Below are 25,681 nucleotides of genomic sequence, written 5' to 3'. Positions count from 1 at the left end.
AGAGAGAGAGAGAGAGAGAGAGAGAGAGAGAGAGAGAGAGAGAGAGAGAGAGGTGTGCGTGTTTGGGTTGTGTGTGACAGAGAGAGAGAACCAGAGGGATCAGGCATGCTCTGCGAAAAGCCGTTGGACCAACGTTGGATGGATTATCGTTTCAGATTCCCGATCATCCCGTTCTCTAACTTTTCTTACGTCTACAGTCCCCCTTCACCCTATCCCTTGATCTCAACAACCCAAAGTTTGATGTTGAAACAAATTATAACATGAATTTTACTCGATGCTGTCACACTATTTACAATTTCTATGTTCCGGATTCGGTTCGGATTTTGGATCGGATTTCGGATCGGATTTCGGATCGGATTTAGCGATACACATCGGATTCGGATTCAAAAATTGCCACCGGATTCGGATTCGGATGGAATTCAAAATAGCCATCGGATTCGGATTCGGATTCGGATTTTCAAAAATGCTGTCGGATCGGATTTTTGGTTCATGTCGGATCCGACGCACAGCACTAACAGGCACACAACGCCCGTTGTCGAACGTCCCGTCGACAGATCCCCGCTATGGTCCGCATCGCTGAAACTCTCCAGCACACCGCTCTTGAACTTCGGCTTATACTCGATGCCGACGTTCACTGTCCCACGCAGATAGCGCAGAATACTCTTCACCCGCTGCACGTCACTCTGCTCCGGCGACTCAAGCGTCCTTGACACGATGCTCACGGCGTAGGAAATATCCGGCCGAGTACCAACCGCCAGATACAGCAGTGCCTCCACTGCCGACCGATACGGGAAAGCAGTCTCATTGTTAACAGCTTCCTCTTGTCCCGTACCGTCCCTGACGATCGGCGTCGTCACAGCTTTGCAGTTTTCCATGTTGAAATGCTCCAACACTTTCTTCGCGTAAGCCGCCTGAACAATCTTGACAGTGCCATCTTCACGTCGCTCTATCTCGAGTCCCAGATAATAAGACGCTGGCTTCACGGTGACCTTGAACTCATCCCGCAGTTCGTCAATGAACATCAATGCCGCCTCATCATTGTCTGCCGTGATGAGACTGTCGTCCACGTACAGTGCCAACAGCAGCTTCCCATGCTTGTTGTCTCGGATGAAGAGACACGGGTTCGCCTTGCTGACCCGGAAACCACGCTTGGCCATGAACGAGCCAAATCGCATGTTCCAGCACCGAGGTGCTTGCTTCAGTCCATACAGACTCCGCTTCAATAAGCACACCTTGCCCGAACTATCCACGTAGCCTTCTGGTTGTTGAACATATATTGTTTCATCTAGTTCACCGTACAGGAACGTCGTCGACACGTCGAACTGCATCAAAGCCATACCCTCGTTCGCAGCGACACTGAGCATCATCCGGATTGTGCCCGACTTGGCCACCAGACTAAAAATGTTGTTGAAGTCCACACCCTTGCGCTGAGCGAAACCCTTGACGACGAGTCGTGCCTTGTGCTTGTCGATCGACCCATCCGGATTCAACTTTCGCTTGTAGACCCACTTTGTCTCGATGGCTTTGCGACCTTTCGGCAGATCGACCAGCTCCCAGGTACCATTTTGAGCAAGCGAGTCCATCTCACTCTCCATCGCCATCTTTCACCTGTCGCCGTTGGATGCACGCTCAGCTTTGTAGAACGTTGTCGGCTCCATTTCTACCGACATCACGGAACACCAAGCCGACGCGGCGACATTTTTCGTGTCTGATACTGCGAAGTCCTTGAGATGAGCTGGCAGGCGAATTTTCAAACGATCATGAAGCTCCCTACCGCTTTGCTTTGGCATGGCTTCCTCGTCTACCTCATCTTCGCTTTCCTCACTGTTATCGTACTCACTTTCACTCGTTGACTCCGTCTCCGGCGCCTCCATTAGCTCCGACACAACCGGAACTTGCACTGCACTCGACTGCGCACACGGTTCGATCTCGAAGTTCACGTTGCGCGACCGCATCATCTCGCGACTGCTGTGAACCTTTACGACTCGATAACCGTTATCATTGTCGTATCCGATCAAATATCCCTTGACCACTTTGCTGTCCATTTTCTTGCGTTGTTCGTCCGGCACATGCACGTAGCACTTCGTTCCGATCACACGCAGATGCTTGTTGGATGGCTTCTGTCCTCACCACAGCTCGATTTGAATGCAAAGAACGACTTGTGCAACGTGTCGAGCACCTTGCATTCAAGGACCGTCCCTCCAGCTGGCGAATATTCCACCTAGGCATCGTAACATCACTCATCATTTTTACCGATAAGAATTCACCGTTACGAACACTAGCAATTCCATTCACCACGCCAATTGCATACACATAGTATTGTCCGAATACAGTATTACCAAGCAATGAAGCATCATACCACAATGCCAGAAATACAACAATACCACAATGCAATACAATGCTGAAGCTCATTCACAAAAACAACTGAGCCGTTAACTGCACAGAATCACGATCCTGGGCCCATAACCTGTTAAGTTTGATCTAAATTGGTATTTATTTTGTAAGAAAAAAACGTGTTAACAGCACAGTCGCCATATCTACAGGAAGACTAGCTCTTCAGTAAGATTAGGTATTACGTACAACCTATAGTAGATGGCAGCACTGAATATCAAAACTCAACACGAGTAATGACGGTCATCACAGGCAGTGCCAGTCACACGTGTACACAGTCTGACAGCCTACTGCTTGGCACTTGGAACGATTCAATGATAAAATGACGGTAAATAAACACGAAATGTGTTTACTACCAAAGTCTCTTTTCTATTCTCTTTCGCCTATTATCGGTAAAAGTACCGTAAATGCAGTACAGACACTCCTTACAGAAATTACAGCACACAATTTCACTGCAAACATCCCACTGTGCATAAACTCACAGAAGGATAGAGCAGGTGGGAAAGCGTGAGCACCAAATGAGCTCATTTCATTTCACATCTTCACAGCACAAATACACAAACGACCGCCTCCATTCTGGTGACTCTTGCAATATGGTATCACACACTTTACCTAGAGAAATCTAGTAAATTCCCGAGAAGAATTCTCATTCCATGGCAATGTCAGTGGGAGCAAGTGCCTGTTTATTATTCAAAACTCTCTAACCGCGCTACTCGATTGTTTTGCCAATGAACGTAATCGTGTGTGTGACATCATTCATTCATGAATCATGTCAGCTGAGCTTGGAGGCATATGTGGAGCTCGCAAACTGGGAGCGCTTGAACCCAGAATGCAATGCATCGTCATTACATGTATAAACACGCACTTGTACCCATTTACATTCCTGTTTTTTCACACCTGCTCTATCTTCCTGTGAGTATGTGCACAGTGACATGTGTGGGGTAAAATTCTTTGTTGGCAGAGGAGCATTTTTTTAAACGACATTTACGTGGAATTATTAGTCAATAGAGAATACATAAACATTGAGACTTTGGTAGTAAATACATTTCGTGTTTATTCACCATCATTTTATTATAGAAACGTTCCAAGTGCCTGTGGTACTAATGTTAGGTCTACCAGTGTACTACAGGGAGTGAAGGGGCTGCACTGGCAATGCTATACTGATGTAGTCAGTCAGGGGATAGTAGAGCTGATAAGGTCTATGTCCCCCAGGGTACTATCGGAGGGTACCCTGGGTACGGTTCGATATATCGGAAAGTAACTTCGGGATACTATACGATATGTCGCTGCGTACCCTGCATTGTCCCACCGTACCCTGACTTGTAACCGATGTATTTCCGATGTTGTAAAACTAAAATATAAAAGCTAGCTCTTTGTTTAAAAAAAAGGAAAAAGAAAAATATAGTCAAACATAGCATACATTTTTATTGGATTGCGATGTTTTGAGGATTCTTCTATGTGATGTGGTAACTTGACAGAGTGTATGTATTACGACATCAGTTGGCTGAAAGTCAGGGTACGGTGGGACAATGCAGGGTACGCAGCGACATATCGTATAGTACCCCGAGGTACTTTACGATATATCAAACCGTACCCAGGGTACCCTCCGATAGTACCCTGGGGGACATAGACCCTATCAGCGCTAGTAGATATACTCAGGTATTTTATGTCCGTGTCGTAGTACAGGAGCTTGTGGCAAATATTCCTGTATGTTATACATATATGAACCAGGCCAAAGGCCCCTAGGCCTGTGTATCATAACCATGAATAACAGCTTAACTTACTGACTGTATGTCTGCTCAAAAGGGATTTCACAATTTAATCTGCAGTTTGTATATGTAGTAGAGCACGGGGGACTATACTCACAGATAAGAGGATCAAAGTTCGAAACAGTTGCTCAGTGACAAAAACTAAATGATAAATAGAGTAATACCATACTTAGTAACAAGACAGAGTACATGAAGAACAAACATACTAACAATACATAGTAACCTAAGAATTGTATAGTTCCCAATTTAAATTTGAAGATTCTACTTCTCATCTAAAATCATTGCCAGAATTTCTCACGCATTACCAGAATATAAAATCTAATTATCCGGTTGCCTACCAGATAAAGAACGTTTATTTCACATCCTGTAGCAGCATTGTAATTATGGGATTCTGTTGAATTTGTTCCTGGAAGCATGGAGCACATGCTGAAACATCCTAATGTCTACTTTCCCTTGATTGTACTAAGAGCGTGCTTGCAGAAATACTGTAACGATGGAATGCGTGTTCATGTAGAAATGATGAAGTAGAAGAATCCAAATTTGTTGTAGTAACCGGAATAATCTTTAATAACTCATACAGTGTAGACACATCGCATAAAGAGACAAAGAACGCGCACACGCACATACGCGCGTGTGCCTCCTTCCGCGACCAGAACCAGAATCTCCCTCCTCCTACATCTCTGTTCTATATATTCCCCCCAAAACTCCTACAAACATACTGCACGCACATGTACCTGTTCTCCCAGACCGCGTCCTACCCCCATTTCACAATGACCCTAGAATCTGCCTAACCTAAACACGTTTACAATTCTCCCTAAGATATCAATGTAGCTGCAACAAGATGCGCGACGCTGTGTCTAGATAGACTATGCCTAAAACAACCACTAGTATAGCCTCGCTGACTAACTCATGCAACACGTGCAAAACACATGTTACATTATCCCTTTTCCCCAAAACGATGACTACCCTGTCATCGATTCAGCGTCCTCACTCATCTACACTTCAACCTAAACCTAAACAATTCCAAAAAATTACTACCCTAATACTTTCCTAACTCAACCCCACGAGAGAAACGTCTTTCTGTCCGATTAAACAACCCACAATCAATACACAAACATAACAACAATCAAAATACAATAAGAAAACACATATGAAGCGTAGAAAACAAGTAACGATAAAGTTCGATCACAATACAAGTCGGAAACTCAACACATTTGGCAGTGAACATTTGGATATCGCTGCAATTACTCTCACTCTTGCGTCTTTTTGTGCTGTAACGTACGTGGCGTATGCGTGTACCGACACGCATTACGGAAACCACGTTTCCAGCCATGTGCTCCCTTATATCAGGAGCCTGATTATATCCTCATAATCCCAGGGCACACAGCCCATGCACACAGGGGCATTAATACACAGCACCGACGTGGACCTGACAACCTTTGTCACTTCCACACATCATACAGCCAACAAAAATACGCAAAACTGATTTCATACTTTCGATGAAATGTTTTAGGCCTATATCAAACTCTAATTGAAGAATGTGTTTTAGCAGTCTGACAATATATAGTGTAAACGTACCGTTACTGGTTAGCACAAATTCAAGAAACCGATGACAAATTTCTAAACAAAGTTTCACTCAAAAGATTTTCCACAAAAAAAAAAAACGGTGACAAGCATATATCAGGGTACATAAAACAAAGAAAAACAGATAAAAATATACATTCCTGGTGATGTGAGTCACCCTTTCACGTCCAGTTTCGACAGCACGAGATTAAAACTTTCCACCAATTAAATTCTAGAATTCCTTGGATTATTATTTTTTTAGCCATTACAGTTTGCAATTTATCTTTCACGTCCTCTCGCTCTGCTCTGTCAGCCTTGCCTTCTCTGTTCTGCTATCTTCTCTCTCTTACACACAGGTCGAGACTCGGACTTTCACTGCAGTATCACGAATACAACACCGGCCGTTCCTTCCTTCACGCTGACTTACTCAGATAGTTCTCACGCCGTGTGTATTCACCACTCCCTCTCCCGCGTCTCGCTCTGTTCCTCCCGTCTCGCTCTCGTCGTTCTTCGTCTCTGTCGATCGCTCGCCGTCGTTCTTCCTTCTACGTCTTCCTTGATCCACCGTTCTCTCTCCCGCGTCTCGCTCTCCGTCGTTCTTCCTTCTACATCTTCCTTGATCCACCGTTCTCTCTCCCGCGTCTTGCTCTCCGTCGTTCTTCCTTCTCCATCTTCCTTGTGTATGGTCCGTAGATCGATATAGTACTTAGTAGGTAGTACCTTACGTTGCCTCCGCAAAGGAATACCCAGGTTTTTTGACTGTCGACGGCGCCAAAATGTAACGTTGGAATGCGTGTTCATGTAGAAATGATGAAGTAGAAGAATCCAAACTTGTTGTAGTAACCGGAATAATCTTTAATAACTCATACAGTGTAGACACATCGCATAAAGAGACAAAGAACGCGCACACGCCCATACGCGCGTGTGCCTCCTTCCTCGACCAGAACCAGAATCCCCCCTACTCTTACATCTCTGTTCTATATATTCCCCCCAAAACTCCTACAAACATACTGCACGCACATGTACCCGTTCTCCCAGACCGCGTCCTACCTCCATTTCACAATGACCCTAGAATCTGCCTAACCTAAACACGTTTACAATTCTCCCTAAGACATCAATGTAGCTGCAACAAGATGCATGACGCTGTGTCTAGATAGACTATGCCTAAAACAACCACTAGTATAGCCTCGCTGACTAACTCATGCAACACGTGCAAAACACATGTTACAATACTGCCATCCACAATGACAAGGTTTTGGTTGTCTCCATGTTCATCTTATAAGTGTGGGATCATAGGCAATCTTTTCAGCATAGATAAACCTAATTGGCCTAAATTACTTGACCAGTCACCGACAAGCAATTCACCAGTCTTGTCTTCTTCTTCTGCAGACAATTAATGAACTTCTTTTACTTGCATAGCACAGACAGTGGTCTTGACAATGTCTACTTCTCTTTTTGAGACTACACATCGTGCTTTTTCAGATATATGTGACAGCATCGTGAGTAAGGAACGCTGCAGTCGCATGGTGCACTTCATATTTCCAATGCAGTCTCGATAACTAGTGAAACAGAATGGACCATCCAACCTGCCCCTACGTATAATTACCCAGTGGTATGTGCAGAGTGCATTACTGGTTCATGCTGGTTCTTCAATGAACACAATGACTGGGAAACGAGGACGCAAGCCAGTGAAGGTAGACCAAATAGCGAAGTTGGAGCGCAGCAGACAGAGTGCCCGTGAATGCCGCGCGCGAAAGAAGCTGCGCTATCAATATCTAGAGGAACTCGTTGCCAGCAGGGAGAAGGCCGTAAACGTCCTCAAGAGCGAAATGCAGCCTCTGAAGAAGCAGTGTAAACTGTTGGACGAAGGCATTGTGCCTGTGGAGGTGAAGCAGTTCGCTGAGGAGATGGACAGGAAAAGAGAAAAAGCAGGTGAGGATGGAGCAGACTTGCAGGGTCCAAGCACTAGTGTAGAGCAGGCACCAGTAGTCAAGTCGGAGTTTTGGGACAATGGCTCGTGTGACGACTACACAGTTGGTAACACTTGCGCTTACAATGATACCATGGATGCAGAATATTCAAGCACGTTGTCACAGGAGTGCGAAAAGTACCAAGATAGTGAAAGCTTTTAAGTGGAAAGGTGAGACTAGTTGAGTCACTGGTTGGAAAAATAATAATAGCCTGGTTCATAGGTAGTTTGTTCACGTATAGAGGACTTGCAGGTGACATCTGACGCATTGTTATAGTTTACTCCACCATATTTGATGTCTAGCTAGAACATAATACAAATTTCAGTTACCACCTCTCTCCTTGCCATGTCTGTGCATAAATGGCAATAATATTGAGACTTGAAACATTCAGTTTAAACATGGAATTTCACAGCCCGTGGTCAATGTTCTGTGTAGTTGAATATATCAAATAATATATTACACTTGCTTAAAATAATATATATATATACACTTGCTTAAATTTATATTTTTTATGAAATACATCATTATTTTTGAAACACAGATGATAATTTTGTAAAAATAGATAGCTACTGCTAATACTAATCATTGAGCCCTGAACCATTTGTAGTAAAATGTTGTAAAGCAGTAGTCACAACTACGTTTCAGAGGAATTTTGATAAGTTTCTAATGTTCATTAGTGAATATGTGTTAACAGTTTTAATAATTATAATTCGAGAAAGGTGGATTTTTAGAGCAGGATCTTGTGATTCAATTTCATAGTGCATTTACATGTATCCAAAATTATTTGGCTAGGTGGGCTGCCTGGAATAATCTAAACCAGTGACGTAGTTGCAGGGCTCATATATATATACATACCTCCCGTACCTGTACAGGAACCCTATAAAGTTATCAAATTCGAAAGGTTTAATGAAGTACTGTGCATGTTGCCATTTCAGCCAGATTTGGAGAGTTGTTCTTAATGAGTACTTGCATGTACTCATAGGTGTAGGCTGCAGCAGTAGTACTCGTATTGCCAGTAAAACTGAGAGGGTCTATGTCCCCCAGGGTACTGCCGGAACGTACCCTGGTACCAGAGCATATAAATCAACGTGATTTATATGCTCTGCTGGTACTATCTAATATGCCGGACCATACCTCGCTTACTCCACTAACGAGTCTAGGGAGTCGCCTACGCCTACTCCCTAACACTAACCCTAACCATATCAGATAGTTACCAGGGTACGTTCCGGTATACCGGACCGTACCCAGGGTACGAACCGGCAGTACCCTGGGGGACATAGACCTTATGAGCGCCAGTAAATATAAATTTGTGAAGTAGTAGGGTTATTTATGTATCATTCATGGGTTAATGTGTTTAAATTCTACAAAATGGATATTTACTACTCATTTGTTATTAATTATTAAAAGATTGTATTCATGTAATATAGCTATGGTCAAGTGATATTATATTTAAAATATTTATAAATGTGTCAGTGTGATTGAGAATTTGAGCCAAACTATGCCTTCTAAAAGCTCATTGTACTGGAAATTTGAAATGAGTCTTTTACTATTTTATCTTGTTAAAACATATTCAAACATGATTTATGGATACCAGCAGATCTATCCTATGATAAATTTTATTGTAGAAAATATTGTGCATGCATGACGAGTCATATATATACTTATAATTAACAAATTATTCGCTTGCAACTTTTATTTAGTATAATGTCGAGAGATGAACTCGTATCACAAAGTGGCCATATGCCCATCAGATGGCTACTGTACCACAGTTGTGCGTTTTAACGATATCTATACTGTCTTGGTTAAAAAGGAAATTGGGAAATCTTCTCTATTAACCCCTGACCTTTGACCCCCTACTGTCCAGTTTTAGTTTGGACGATATTTTCATGTGGCCTTCCTACACGTCGAACATTAACACTGTATGTGAAGCAGTTAGGGTTTGTGTTGCTGCTGTTGGTGGATAAAAGGTTTTCTTGCTCAAAAAGCTGCATAAGACAATATATGTCAAATGTGCTGAACACTAGAAATTGTGTATATATATATATATATATATGTAATACAGTAATCCACTTCCTAGTTCCTATTGCAGGCTTTTCAATTGCATAACTCTTCTTTTCAATCTGCTATTTATATACCATTTCTGCAGTCGCAGCATTTGGTTTTGGTAGATGCGGTTTTACCACGCGTTGACTTGTCACTGCAAACCGTGATAAGAATTACATTCTGTAGTAGATCTCCGCTTGTTTCTTGGTTTAGAGAGTTAAGCGTCAGTTGCACGGCTCGTTGGAACCATACGGTAGAGCTTTAAAAGAGTCCTATGTTTTCCATTAGACGTATTCACCATTCACGTTTTTACTGGGATGCAGGCGCGCAAATCCATTTTGAAATGTGTGGGGCCGGGGGACACCAGTTACGCGAAGGGGGGGTCTGGGGGGAAGGGAAATGAGGAATTGAAAATATTGAATTTGATCTTAAATTTGAGGATATTGAATTTATCAAGGAATTGAAATTAGACCCCCCTCAGATGCGTTTTCTGCGCGAGCAGGGGGGGGGGGTCCGACCCCCTTGACCCCCTTGACCCCCCTCTGTACACGCCCCTGCACACACACACACACACACACACACACACACACACACACACACACGCACGCACGCACGCACGCACGCACGCATGACATTTGGGTTTGTGAAGTTAAGAATTACGAAAAGGGTGCTTCGCTACAATGCTATCAAATGAAAATCAAGAAAATTAAAAAGCGAGAAAACCAATCATTTGTGTTGAGGGGTATAGTTGTAATTGAGTCACAATAGTAAAATTGGATTCCATTTAATTATTGTTGGTCGCAGTCATTATACAATATAATCGTGGTTACTGGTTGAGTACTTATAACTCATCAATTTGCAAGAAAAAAATTACATTATTAAACCCGATGCTCAGTTACTCATTGTCCTCTTTCGGAATATAGCTTGTGTTTCCAGCTAATCGTTGAATCAGTGTCTAATGTGAGTGACTATCTCCTAAACTTTCATAAACATATCTTTCTCTTGATGATTTCTGCCTAGAATTATTTAACATATAAGAAAAAAACGTGTTACAAAAGAAACGGTACTACAATTTAATCAAGACATTTTCTTAAGTTTGCATGATCATTATTACGCTCTCAAATGCAGCTTGAATAAAATGACAAGCTGGAAAAAAAAGAGGAAGAAGCAATCGTTTGACCACTTATCACATTCACCAGATAAAAAGTTCTCACTTCACACACACACACATACAACACCACACCCCTATACCACGCAGTATAGTATAATATTACGTATCACGCACGGCACGCACGCACAGCACGCACGCAACGCACAGACCCACACACAATACAAAACTAGACAGAGGGCACTCACATAGAGTGCATACCTCCGCGAGCATGTAACATGTATGTGCTCGCTGTGGCGGCTGCTGACATGACGTCGCGTGCTGCTGCCTCACGCCACAGTGGGGCTGCTGCTGACCTCGACAGCGCTATCGATGTGACCGCCGCCGCTGACTCGACGCGCTATCGATCGCGCGGTGGCTACACACACACACACACACACACACGCGTGAGCGATTGCATGGCCTCCATTTGCGCGGAGGTAATCATGGTGATCCAAAATCGTGGGGGGACATTTGATATGTCCCCCCTCTGAAAATTCGTGGGGGGACATGTCCCCCTGTCCCCCCCCCTGGATTTGCACCCCTGCTGGGATGTGGGATTTCCTGGGAACAATGCCCCTGCATTAGGTGAGAGAATGCCGAATGGTTCATTTCTGTTAAAAAGGTAGGACAGCACAAACACAAATTGGTGTGCAGGGAAAGGTGGAATGTGTACAAGACATAAGTGATTCGAGCATTAAGGAACAAACTATATCAGAAAGCGATTTCTAGATCTAGAAAAAGAAACTCACCAAAAGATGTACTGACAATATATCTTTTGATTGGATTTTAATCCCACATACATTTTTAACAATCGATAAAATTAATCACATTTGATAACTAGGTATAAAATAAAAGGCCGATTCAGATACTGGTGATCAATCTTTTGAGCCTGTCACGAGGTCTCTATATAATATCATATATGTGGTATAGATGTAATAACTACAATATATTATCCAGTACTGGGACCAACTTGTGGTGTTTCTAGTAATTGACAATATTTCACGAATGGTGATGTTTTGAATATCAAGTCATTATATCCTACCAGGGGTGAATAATAACAGATTATTTGTCATTATTCACCCGTGATCTCACTAATACACACTCTGCATGTAAACAAATCCTATTAAATCTCGTATACATTAATAATTTCTCACAATTATAATCACTTGTAAAAAATAAAATATAACTACATTTAAACTGATTTAGAAATATATTTCATTTGTGACGGTAAATGGTTATGTAGTAATATCAGGAGTCTATCAATATTGATAGACTCCTGGTAATATATAAAGATAGCGTAACGACCATAATGCAAATAACATGCTTGCAAGTACTTTATTCAATAACTCAAAAATTAGCTAAATAATTATGCAAATGAATTTAGATAAAACATTGTTTGTTTTTATTACTTGTCTAAATGCATACCATAATCATTCGAATCTGTTTGCAATGGCTATATCTGTTATTATTTCAATATTGCAGTTTGGATACTACATGGGTGTAGTAGTTCCCACATTTTCAGTGTTTTAGAAAGAAACCCTGCATACATCGGCAGACACAATTAATGCCATCAGGAAAGAGACCATGAAAACACTTTTATAACTAGGAAGTTGCAATTGAATCTTTGGTTGAAAATCTGACATTCATACACACTAAGATTGCAGGCCAGCCTCCCTTTGAATAGTACAGTATAGCGGTTTATGCCCAGTTAGCCTGCTCCCATTTCGTCTATAGCAAAACTCCCAGTTGGTCTACACCCATTTCGCCTACTCCCAATTCGTCTACACTCAAAATCCACCCATTCCCATTTTGTCTACCATCAGTTTGTCCACTAAATAACCATTTATAAATGTAATATATGGTTTTGATTAGCATACATAGTGGAGTGGCATCCACACTAATTTCTCCTGGTATTTGTTGTAATATCAATCTACGATAAAATGGCACTATTACCCATTCTGAGAGTAGATGAAATGGGAGTAGGCGAAATGGGAATATTGCCCATTCTAAGAGTAGACGAAATGGGAGTAGGCCAGCCGGGATATTACCAATATAGCAACTAGAAACGATATGCCTTCCTATACATTGAGCACATAATGTCGGATGACAAAGTAAAAGTACGTGTTTACAATGACAAGCCTGACGAAAATTGCATTAATTACAGATATATATGATATATATTTATATACTATTACATTTCATCTGCCTGCATGATTGGTAGTGCATTTCTATCGTCACACCCTGTGCACAGATGTTTAAATAGTATCTGACCATTGCAAGGCTGCCAACTCTCACGCATTGACCGTGAGACTCACGCATTTTGACCAAATCTCACGCTCTCACGCTGATCTTACAATATCTCACGCACAGCAAAAAAATCCTGAGATATCTCACGCATGAATATCTCATGCACAGCCAAAAAAATCTTACAATATCTGAAAACAGCCACTTTAGTATGCATCAAATTGCACAAATTGAAGTTATAAAATGCAAAAGCTCCCTACCGTGGGAGGGGGGAAACCCCCTTCCCACACCCACCCCCCTCGTTCGCTTCGCTCCCTCGCATCTCACTCTCACCTATCACCCAATGTTGGCAGCCCTGCCATTGCAGACAGCATGCATGCATGCATACATGCATGCTTCTGAGGAATGGATAACCCACTGCAACACAAAATCAGAAATGCAAATGTCACTTAGTCCAATTTAGCAATTACTGCACAAACGAATTTCTGTGCTATCAGGGCTCTCAAGGGGTAGCTTTAAAAATGAGTGAGATTTATTTTGAATCAGAAAATCTAAGGCCGAAGGCCCTGCGCCTGGGTGGGTGGAGGGAGAGGTGTAATAGTAGGGACTACCTACTGTGCGCATGCACGTGTTGTTTTGTAGAACCTTGTTGTTGGGTCAGAGCGGATTGATACCGCGCGCTCTTGTTGGCCGGTTCGTATGGCTGCTAGGCAGAACATGTATCAGCTCCAGTAATAAACGTCTTTATGAGTTACATCACTCTTCGTCAATACTTAACAAGAGGGTGTCACCCCTCCCCCGGTAGGTAATTTTTTTTTAAATGGGGTACTTAATTTGTCATAATTTGCTTTAAACTCACCTAGGTTTTCCGAGATACCAGCAGGCTTTGCGCCCGGCCAACGCTGCGAAAGGCTATTTATAGTAACACGTGACGTCAGATTAGCAAAATCAGTCACTGGGTGTGCCACAAGTAATAAATGTCGAAATTCCCGTGCCTCGTGTCCCGTGTTTTCGGCAAAGTTCGGCTAGACCCACTCCACGCAACGAAGAAAAACTGGATTCTTGCAATTGCGTGGGATTTTCGGGGACTATCAGTAATGTGCGTGAGAGCGTGAGATTGTGCTGAATTGCGTGAGTCTCACGCCAAATGTGTGAGGCTTGTGAGCCCTGTGCTATGCAGGTCGAAATGACCATGACATGGTTACTTATTTAGGCAAATTCAACACTGTGTAGCTGGTATTCCAAGTTCCTTGACAACTATAACCATAACTATCGCAACCATAACCATGTCTATACCCATACTGGTAAGGATTCACGTAAACCACAGAGGTTCCCGGTTGTGTTTGTGTCACTGAAATACAATAAAAATTAGAATAGAACAAAAACAGTGGCTATGTGTGTAGTTATGGTCACTCTACTGACTCTAGTAAGATTAGGAAATGAGATAAGGTGATTGAAGACAAAGGATGTACATGCTTTTTAACTAGCTTGCAAGGTCATATGGCTCAGCTGTGCATGTGATTTTTATATTCTTCCATATAAAATGTACAATAAAATGTGATCGTTTCAGCGCGAAATTTGATACTAGAGAACACACTATTAAAGGACTCTAGAAGATACAAGCAACCAATAGAATTATGAATATTAAATATTTAACATTAAAACAGAAAGCACTGCACTGTGTCAATGATGTTTATGTGTTTGCGATTATTTCACTTTTGCTATGATACCTACGGTAAGGATTAGATCCATAGTAGATGCTTTGCTGGCCTGGAAAACCACCTAACCCCTGCTGTACATATGTTACTTGAGGTGACATCACTTGTACATTAGGTCCTTGGTGTATTGGGGGTGCAGAATTTGGCCGGTGGAACTAAATATGAAATGTCGATTCGAAATATTAATTAGCAGCACAGCTGCTATAATCTGGGCCCATAAAATTTTACTATTCATTTATTTTTAAAGATGTGAAATACAGTTTCTCGTACAATATGCGGTACCCAGCATATATTTCTCAGATATTTATAAACTCCATGGTTTTGGGTCAGCACACTATGAATTAATTGAATACCACTACCAATGTTTACCTCAATGAAATATTCAAAAATACCAAAACAGACAACACCGGACAACAAAATTAACAACAATTTACTGAAAATGTTGTGTTTTAAGAAAGTAATTGATCAATTCATTAATCTAGTATACCTTCCTTAATTACTTTTTAATGGTTTACCTGAAGGTTCATGGCTTGCTCCAAGGATAACTGCCATGCCCTGAAATAGTAGTCAGAAACTAAGCAAAGATAATATTAGAGAATAATACCAACTCTAAAATCAGAACCTGTATTAAAGTGCTGAAACTGAAAGCATCCCCCTAATCACGTAATCACTTTAAACATCTTATTAAAATGTCCTTTAAAATGTTCATTTTTTCCAGTGAAATTTGATACTTCACTGGGAATTTTTACTGTTCAATGCTTATGCATCAAAATTGACTAGTATAGATGCAGTAATGTCCAATGTTCATAAGTGTAGAGTGGTGAAAAATATAAATATATAAACATAATTGCACTGTAAACGTAGCTGTTTCGAGTTATTGGGTGAATGAGGGTACGTTTGCTTTCAGTTCATGCAGGGTATGCACATGATGCGTGTAATTGACTCCAATTGGTACAACTTCCTTCTGGGCCCTCCACCATCAGTCCATAAACGACATGCCTTCTGAAATTCCTGCTGGAGAACCTTGTTACTAAGATCTACTCGTATATATGTTCATAACAATACTCAATTCTCTATCCATATATTATATTTAAAGCGCATATATACATACGTTGTTGCACTGGCATCTGTCCCACATAGCTGCCACTCCTTAGAGTTGGTTGATACCTTAATTAGAAAGGCTACGGACAAGCCCTCTGGTGGACTCACAGAAACGCACTAAAAATGGTTAGTGAAAAATATGAGAATTCCATATTTTGGTAACACGAACATTGGCACCTCCAACTGCATCAATGTGTAATAAAACCGAAGGAATCTTTTCAAATACACTGTTCAGGAAAATCTTTTCACATGCCTGTTATATTGTGTATGAGTGATGGACACTACTTAGGTTGATGGACAATATATCTAGAGGCAATTGTAACGGAGCTGGTTCCACCACACCTTATTAATTACTGTTAGTTTGGCATAAGGCCATGCGGGTTGCGTTGGTGACAATTCAGGGGAATAGATGAGCTATTCGGCTCACACGCGATGCAGGCTGAAGGTAATAACAGAAGCGATAAGGTAGCGAACGACGGCAACAGGTGGGCCGGAGTGCTGCGGGATAATCTGTTATCACCCGCAGCCGGCACGTCGTAGGAAGGTCGAACAACAAGTTCGGTTGGATTTAAGAGAGCTGGGAGAGAGAGCAGGAGGCACTTCTCCTCTGTTGGTTTGACTGTCACGTATCTTTACGCTTTCAGCCTTACGTTTCTGCTTGTCACCTGTGTTTGCATTATGTTGAATACAACTCTTTGTGGTACGTTACTTTGCTAGTTCGTGTTTGACTTCTTATCTTACGCTGTTGCTTTGCTCTACTCTTACTCTTACTGCTCTTGTACCTCACCCTAGAAGTACGAGGTTACATCTGGTGCCGTGATCTAAAGAACCTCGGGTTTTGTGTTGCACGCGTGTTGGTGCTGGGGTGATTCGACGTTGATCTGCGATCAAATTGCTAAGGTAAGTGAGAACGTAGCGTATCAGTGACTATTAGTTATGCTCATATGTCGCATTCCCGCCCTGGGTATAGGAGTAATTGTAGTTAAGTAGTTATGGCTAGACTTTAGATTGTATATCTAACTGCGAAACTCACGGCATGACTCATCAACCTCCACCACCACCACGGGCTCTAAATTTAGAGGAGTTGGCTACCCTCTTTTCAAATTCACTGCAGCCATGCAGAGATACGGCAGCAGGCTCACTAAGTCGAGCTTTACGGGTAGCAGAGGTGCGGCAATCTATCCCACGGTTCATGGGGGATAGTGGGTCCGAGTTTTGCTGATTGGCGAGCCGCATTAGAGTGGGCCCAGGTTGAGTTAAGTTTGCACGACAACGCGTTGAAACAATTTGCGTTGTCCACAGTAGGGGGTCATGCCGCGGAGTTTTGTAGCTCTGTCGGCATTGGTCGACACCGGAAGTGACGTCAGCCTCGTCAGTTACAAAGCGTGGAACAGATTAGCGCGGCGTGTACGCATGAAGGCGGGTTTAGTACCGGCGGTTCAATGCGCCACCCATTTAGTATCAATATCAGGCCAACAATTGAGTATGGTAGGGGCCACCTCCCTTAGAATTACGTTAGGGAGGGTTACAGCAGAACATGACTGCTACGTCGTTCGTCGACTACCGAGAGATTTTGTATTAGGAGCAGATTTTCTCACCCACGCACGCGTACTCATTGATTTAAATGCGGGTATATTGAGCATAGGGGCCAGCGCTGTTCCCTTGAGAATGCCTAACGGCCGCGGGTGGTCACGGCCTGCGCAGTTAGCAACGCTTGTACGAAAAGTTACTTTGCCCGCCGTCGCCTCGCATAAATGTGTTTTACGGGTATCTAGAGGTATTCAAGAGGGCACGTTATTATGTATACAGGGGTCGCCGGCCCTTAAAACTTTTCGTCGCAACAATAATCTCATTGTCGTGCCTACGATGGCGAGAGTATCAGCTCATCATACGGTAGAATGTGTTATTAAGAACGGCTCAAGCAGGCCAAGGAGTTTACTAGGGGGTATAGTAATTGCCTCGGTAGAGCCTACGAAACCCCGCATGGTGCGCGCGGTATGCTCGGGGGGTAAAGGTTTAAACTCCGTGCCACGTCGACTTACAGCTGACGGCACACCATTTGATTATGCTACGCTGACGCGCCATGTTACTGATCCACGGCAAAGGGCGACATTACTAGCATTTCTGCAGCATCGCGATCGTACTTTTGCACATACAGACGCTCAATTAGGTTGCACACACCTCTGTCATTTTCAAATAAAAACTGGTGACGCAACACCAATAAAAACTCGCCCTTATAGAATGAGTTTAGATCAACAGCAGAAAGTCCAAAAGGAGGTAGAAAAATTGCTAGAAAATGGGATTATACGGCCCTCGATGAGTCCTTGGTCTAGTGGGGTTTTACTGGTAAAGAAGAAATCAGGCGAATTAAGGTTGTGCATTGATTATAGGAGACTCAACACCGTCACTCGAACCGATACGTATCCTCTGCCTCTCGTCGAAGATGCGCTTCAGGCTCTTGGGTCTGCTAAAATATTTACGACTCTGGATTTGAGGTCCGGATATTTTCAAGTTCCGGTTGACCCTGCGGACATTCCTAAGACATGTTTCGTTACTCCTCAAGGCGCGTGGGAAAACGTAAGAACGCCGTTTGGCTGCAAGAACGCGCCTTCACACTTTCAAAGATTATTAGATTATGTATTAAGAGGGTTACGTCACAAGTGCGCGTTGGTATACATCGATGACATTGGTATTTTCTCCCCTGATTTCGAGACACACGTTAAGAGCTAGTAAGTGTTTCTTTCTCCAGTCCTCGCCAAAAGACAAAATCCTTTACTGGACATTCGGTCCAGTAAAAAATAGATTTTTACCAGACCGAATGATATGTTACTGGACCAAAAAAATATTGAAACATTAAAACACATTCACATCTGTTGCTTTTCCTTTGTGGACATATCTAACATATATATGCTTTCCTGCTCATCACCAGCTATGTCCGTGTTAACCCGCCATGATAGCTGAAAAATCTTAGCATCGTTTTTTTTTCATTCCAATTTCGTGACGCGTACAACAACATGCATGCTTGCCAGCTTTGTCATTAATGTAGGTTTCACCTTTATTTCTAGGCCTTTGGCCTTGTCCAGGTTTTTGGTTGTGTATCCAGGAATAATCAGTGATAGCCAATAGTAAACTTCCCATGATAGTTTCACACACAGAGGCGTCGACTGTCATCTCTTTCTTATCTTTTATCATATAAACAGCTAATCTCTTCTACTTCGCTTTCTCCCATAGGCCATAGATCTAATTGGTACACGCGTATATAAGATAGGCCATAGGCAGGGATATTCAAGTAGATGTGTGTGGTATACGCGACCCGTAGCCTCTGCGCAATTAGTTGATGTAATGTTGCCTGACACACGGTCTGGTAAAGCCAAATTTCTTGTCGGACCCGTGCAAAAACCACCGGTTTTGTCCGACGGTCCGACGCTTTTGGCGAGGACTGTTTCTCCGGGAATCTATCTCTTATTTAGGCCACACGATAAGCCCCGGATGTGTTATACCCGACGCTGGAAAAGTCCAGGCTGTTCAAAATTGGGAAAACCCTCGAAACGCTACAGTATGCCAATTTTTAGGTTTATCCAGCTATTACAGAAAATTTATAAAAGGTTACGTACAGATCGCACATCCACTTAATCTACTCACGCACAAGAAGATGCCGTTCGTCTGGAACGACGAGGCACAGCTCGCCATGGATACACTTAAAGCCCGTTTAACGCAGACTCCTGTTCTCGCGTTGGCCGATAACACTAAACCTTTCCGCCTGTATTGTGATGCATCTGCTCATGCAGTCGGCGCGGTTTTAACGCAGCTTGACGACGACCAGAAAGACGCGGACCAGCAGCGGACTGTACAGCTGGACAAACGTACAGCCCCGGCTAAATTAGTCGCGGCTATCGCTATGCCGAGAACCCGTAACTACCGTGCGCAGCATGCGACAGATTTCCCATCCATGTTATCTGACCTCGGCGCACTTCAGGAGGCCGATCCATTTTTGCCGCGCGTCTATGACGTGCTACGTAAGCCGGACTGCTCGTTGAAGGAGGCTCAGTTGGTTTCTCAGTATTTCCTAGATGATGGCATGTTATATCACATAACCAATCGACCGGCACTTGCTGAATACGACCCACAATTAGCAATACCGCATGTTTTGGTCCCGAATATACTTAAGCAGTTTCATGATCACATCTATGGCGGTCATCTCGGGTTCAAGAAAATTTATTCTAAGATAGCAGCACGTTTCTATTGGCCAAGAATGTTTGCGGATGTATATCATTACATTAAGTTTTACTTGTTAATTACATTTTACTTGTAACGCACGTAAATTACAGAGGGTTCGCGTGAAGATTGAAGCATGCACCCCAAGCGCGACAAGTTGGTGACGTAGTAGCAATCGATGTAACCGGGCCTCACCCCATTACGGCGGCGGGTCACAGGTATATGCTAACATTTTTAGACTTATATTCTAACTATCCTGAGGCGTACGCTATGGCTGACAAGAGTGCAAGCTCAGTGGCCGATATAATCATTAATCGTTTTATCCCTACGCACTCTTGCCCAAGAGCAATACTCACAGACAATGGGTTAGAATTCATTAATAAATTAATGTCGCGACTCACCACGTTACTGGGAATAAATCATATCCGAACCGCCCCGTACCATCCACAGTCTAATGGACAGTGTGAAAGATTCCATCGCACATTAGCTTCGCTTTTAGCTTGCGCGATAGGCCAAACCGGCGACCACGCAAGCTGGGACCTGCACATTGGCGCAGCGTTATTCGCATATCGATCAGCTATCCATGATACGTCACAATACTCGCCATTTTTTCTCCAACATGGCCGTGAAGCTGTACTACCCTTAGATGTATTGCTAAAGCCTAGACGTCTCTCTTATTCAGACGACCCAGTTACGCACGCGACAGAGCGACTTCAGGCTTTCATTTTTAAGGGGCGCGATCGCGCTCGCGCTCCACCGCGCACCATAAATTGTGCCATGGTGCGCGCATCATCGCGCCTCATAAAAGTGGTTGAAATCGCGCACCAAAAGTCTGTGTATTATGTGAAATAGCGCTCCATTTTACAGGGATGAGAATCTTCCGCGGATCCGCGGAAATCCGCGGATTTCACAGTCCCAGGGTCGATTTTGTGAAACGTCTAAATCCGTTGAGAGGAAATTTTAGGGGGGTTAGAATGTACAAATTTTCATTTTACAGTCCAACAGCCTACTAACAGTACCTTCATTTAATAACATTGTAATATAGTTCGCTTAACAATATAGACACGGCTTAGTTCACTGTTTGAGATTGTCAGACGTTGGCCAGTGTGTGCGTTTATTTGACGCTGCAAGTGTGTGTGTGTATGCCGTGCGGCTACGCAGGCCGTATATATAGTACGCGATCGATCGATCGTGTACATCAAAAGCTGCCGCGCCACGCGTGGCCTTGAGGCTAGTTTTCCCGATCGAGCTGTCAATTATGCAATGGATCGCGAGCCCTGACTGGAGTATCTATTCTAGCCCAACTCTAGTTTCAGTAGCCAATGAGAATGCAGCTTTCATACACCCTTCGTCGTATCTTAAAACAATGGCAGACTCGGCAGCAAGCACGCTGTCAACTTCAAAAACTGTAAAAGAAAGAACATTTAAAAGTTGGCCCATCGGCGAGTCTTTTGGATATGAGACGTTTGAGAAGAATGGCACATTGTATGTCAAGAACACGTGGTGTAAGACTTGCGCTCGCCATCACAAGAAGATTGTTAGATGTTTGAAGAACCGGGGAAAGTGCAAGGGCGCAAGTGAAAGTGGCCTTCTGCATTTCGTGGAAGGAACCCAATTCATTAGCAAACATACTGTAGTTAGGCATCTAGAGTGTGATGCCCACAAGTGTGGATTGGATCTGGAGAAGGAACGGCAGGATGTGGAGGGCGGCAATAATGAAGGTAGGCTAGAAATTCCCAAAATCTTTACCACAGCATTTTTTTTTCGCAGAGGCTACGGGTACCAGGGTGACCAGACGTCCCGTATTTTGCCCATGTGTCCGACAAAACCGCATTGCAATATTTTCCAATACGTATTGGGAAGTGTATACCATGCATGATATAGTAACAATTTGATGGTTTTAATATCATCATATATTGTATTATATGACATGATTTAATTTCTCATGTTTTTCTTGAGAAACAGAAGCACGGCAATGGTTTCTGCTGACAGTGCAGCCCTCTGTGCCGTAACAATGTCACCCGCTGTACTGAATACCCTCTTGGAAGGCACTGCCGTGGCTGGAATACACAATACCCCTGCTGCATAATTGGTTAATACTGGATACTGAAACTGAAACTGAAACTGAAATTGAAACGGAAACAGTGGGTGCTCGCTTCAGCTTGTATCGCGCGCGCGGGCACTCAGGTGAGCATAGGCTATATATAGACTCCCTGGTTGGCGTGCTCTCTGCCTCGCTCACACGTCTGCCCCACTCTGCCCGTGCAGTGCTCCATGCAGTGGTCGCTTAACCCCGCCGCACACGGTGAACTATCTGCTGCAGCAACGGCCTCAAATGTAGGCGCCTTAACTTTTCTATAGTAGAATTCTGTGATTGCTGGCCGTACACGTGCGTGCGTGCGTGTTACCTAACACGTTTGCGTGGCATGCGTGCGTGTGCACGTCACACGTTGGTGAATGCGTGCCTGCGTGCGTGTGCACTACACGTGCCGTGCGTGTGCAGGTTAAACGTTCGTGGTCGCATGATGCGTGCGTGCGTGCGGTGTTGCCGCTACTCACGGGGTACATGAGTGTGTGCGGTGCGGTGTGAAGCGTCACGTGCGTTGCGTGCGCGTGACGTCCGTTCTTGCGGGCACGTACACGTGCCGTAGCGGCGTGGCGCGGCGATGTGAACATCAATGCACGCACGCACGCACGTGAACTTGCACATACACGCACGTACGCACGCACGCGCACTCACACACGTGTAACCTAGCACACACCAGCACACACGACGCCACGCACAGAACGTGTACCTGCACACGCAGACGAGGCAAGCACGCCGGCCAATGCACCAGGTGATCGCGCTAGCCGAACGCGGGGCGTGGCGTTCGCGGGAACGTGTGGTGCCGTGTTACGCCGTGCACTACGACACAGCGCGCCGTACGTGCCCCGCGTGTACAAAAGATGTGCAAGTTACACTTGCCGTGCTCGGTCGTGGCGATCGGCCAATGTTCAACAGGGCCGCGCACGCACGCCGCACGTGGTACGTGGCGCTCGCACTACGCGTACGGCACCGCACGCACCGCACCGTGGTACGCTTCACCCCCCGCACGCGACCGCACACATCATTGTACGCACCTGCGCTGTACGGGCACACGGCACGCACGCACAGCAGACTATGCGGCTGCCAGCTGCACGCACGTGTAAGTTCACATACCGCGACGAAACGACTGTTAACCGCACCTGTCAAGGCACACGACGCGGCTGGTAGTTACGCGCGACGGCTCCGGCCGCGCACGCACGCGCGACGCCGAAAGTACGCGTGCCGCGGCACGCCACGCATTCTGTAACAGGGGCACGCGTATGCTGACGCACTGGTGTACGTGCACACGCAGACTGCATGCATCGCCAGGTAGGTGCACACGCCTGCACGACTGTGTACGGTGCACAATCACCGAATCGTATAGAATAAATTAGAGGCGCCTACAGTTTGAGGCGTTGGCGGTCAAGAACAGATTAGCAGAATCTACAGTGTGCACCAGTGTGCGTGGTTTCTGCGTTGCGAGTGTTCACTAGAACGATGTTTTAACTACTGACATGGAGTGAGCACCTAGTGTCCGTTGCGCTTTTATTGGGGGACGATATATAATGATTTGTGTGTGAGCTGATTAGACTCACGACGTGAGGGCCGCGCACACGGGTGGAAGCGTTTTCTGGGCCTGTGCGTGGCCACAAACTATTCAAAGCTTATAGATATTCGGTCTCACAGCCACGCAAGGCCAAAAATCGTGCAGAATCTGCGCGCACACGCTGAGCTATCTGCTGAGCCAACGGCCTCTTGAGCCCGTTCACCGATTTCTTCCTGTGCGTGTGTGCGGGCGCGCGTATGTGTGTTCAGTTGATGCCCCGGTCAGATTATTAGGCTGGAGATTAATTAATCATGAATTAATTTCCAACGGCATTATTTTGTAGGAAAGCGGCACATGCGCAAATGGACTACCGTACCCGTAGCCTCGAGACATTAAGATACGGCTGCAGCGCATGCGTAGTGTGACTTGCGTACCCGTAGCCTCGAGACATTAAGATACGGCTACCGTACCCGTAGCCACTGCGTTGTTTTTTTAAATGCTGTGGTGTCAGAAGCTCTCCACAGCAATTTTGTCTTTAACCACAGCTATTTATTTTTTTCTTCAATTGATGAATTCGTGATAAGAACTACTGTATGTGACTTATGAACATTGATGAATGGTAAGAAGCATAGTACTAAGTATACTGTTACTATTTGTTTCTAATCCAAATGTTATTTTTCAGGTGATGATGTGCCATCTGCGTCTTCTACTCCCACACATGATGAAGATGGAAATCCCCGAAAGAAGCAGCGTAGAATAGATGATGTTATGCGGAAGCAGGCCGAGGAAGCTTACCGTAAATTGCTGCAGACGGCGTACATCATGGCGTGTGATGGCCTACCCTTGAGTCATTTCACAACTTTGGTCAAAGTTCAGCGGGCCAGTGGTGTTAACCTTATTCAAGGTTGTGATGACTCAAATAAAGCACGTGAATTTGTAAGTTTCTTAGCTGATGGTATTCGCGACAAGCTGGCTCTGATTATGGCATCTGCTACTGCATACTCCACCCTGACAGATGGGAGTATGGCCCGAAAAACAAGCTCGGAAAAGGAACTTGTTTTTGTGAGATTGGTCAGAGGGGGAATTCCCCTGTACTACTGTGTGGCTTTGCAAGATTTGTCTGAATATGGGGACTCAACAGCAGAAAACATTAAAAAGGCCATTGATGATGCCTTCATTCACAAACTGAACATTCCCGAGGCCTCTTATGTCAACTGCATGTCAGCTTCCACTGCCGATGGAGCAGCAGTGAATACCGGTGTGTACAATGGTGTTCTTACCAGATTGTCTGAAGAGAGAGGGTGGTTAATAACCATTCACTGCGTGCTTCACAGGTTGGAACTGTCCATGAAGGATGTTCTGAAGCAGCAAAAGAAATTTGTAGAGGTGAATGATTTCATGATCACCTTATTCTATCTCTTCAAACAATCTGGGAAAATCAAGAGATCTTTTGAGGACACCGCTAAGGCTTTGGGGCTGCAAGTTTACAAATTTCCTAAGGTACATGGCACTCGTTTTGTCAGCCATCAGCGAAGGGGTTTAGACAGACTACTGAAAAACTGGATTGTTCTTGGGCAGACATGCGAGAACATGATAGCCACGGGTGAAGTGACACGCAATTACACCTATAGCCCTAAACTAAAGGGTGTCCTCAAAAGACTTCAAGATTGTGAATTTCTTGCTGTAGCTGTTCTGTACAAGGAAGTGCTCGATATTGTTAGCAAGCTTTCATTAAAGCTTCAGATGAGTAACTTGATGGTTTTTGATGTTCAATCAGAAATAGAACGGGGCATTTCTTCCCTAGATACCCTCACTGAGTCTCTTTCAGGTGATGCTCTCGTTGCCTTGGGTCTTAATGATCTTCTGCTATACTCCAGCTCAAATTTCTCATTGATTGAAGTTGCAG

The 25,681-nt window shown here is 44.1% G+C and overlaps 2 protein-coding genes across 2 annotated transcripts in view; both read left to right on the top strand.

The window, feature by feature from the left end:
* LOC106808929 (cAMP-responsive element-binding protein-like 2) overlaps positions 1 to 8,759 on the top strand; it is a 10,556-nt gene extending 1,797 nt beyond the window's left edge. The window contains exon 2 of the mRNA XM_014811850.1: positions 7,206 to 8,759. Within this exon, the coding sequence (XP_014667336.1) occupies positions 7,376 to 7,855 (480 nt within the window). The 5' untranslated portion in view covers positions 7,206 to 7,375 and the 3' untranslated portion in view covers positions 7,856 to 8,759. The remainder of the gene's footprint in view (positions 1 to 7,205) is intronic.
* Positions 8,760 to 24,340: 15,581 nt separating this feature from the next.
* LOC106808916 (zinc finger protein 862-like) overlaps positions 24,341 to 25,681 on the top strand; it is a 2,703-nt gene continuing 1,362 nt past the window's right edge. The window contains exon 1 of the mRNA XM_014811834.1: positions 24,341 to 25,674. Coding sequence (XP_014667320.1) covers positions 24,544 to 25,674 — 1,131 coding nt within the window. The 5' untranslated portion in view covers positions 24,341 to 24,543. The remainder of the gene's footprint in view (positions 25,675 to 25,681) is intronic.

The sequence above is a fragment of the Priapulus caudatus genome, unplaced genomic scaffold (assembly GCF_000485595.1).
Source record: "Priapulus caudatus unplaced genomic scaffold, Priapulus_caudatus-5.0.1 Scaffold314, whole genome shotgun sequence".
NCBI classification, from domain to species: domain Eukaryota; kingdom Metazoa; phylum Priapulida; class Priapulimorpha; order Priapulimorphida; family Priapulidae; genus Priapulus; species Priapulus caudatus.
This window is presented reverse-complemented; position numbering and strand designations above follow the sequence as displayed.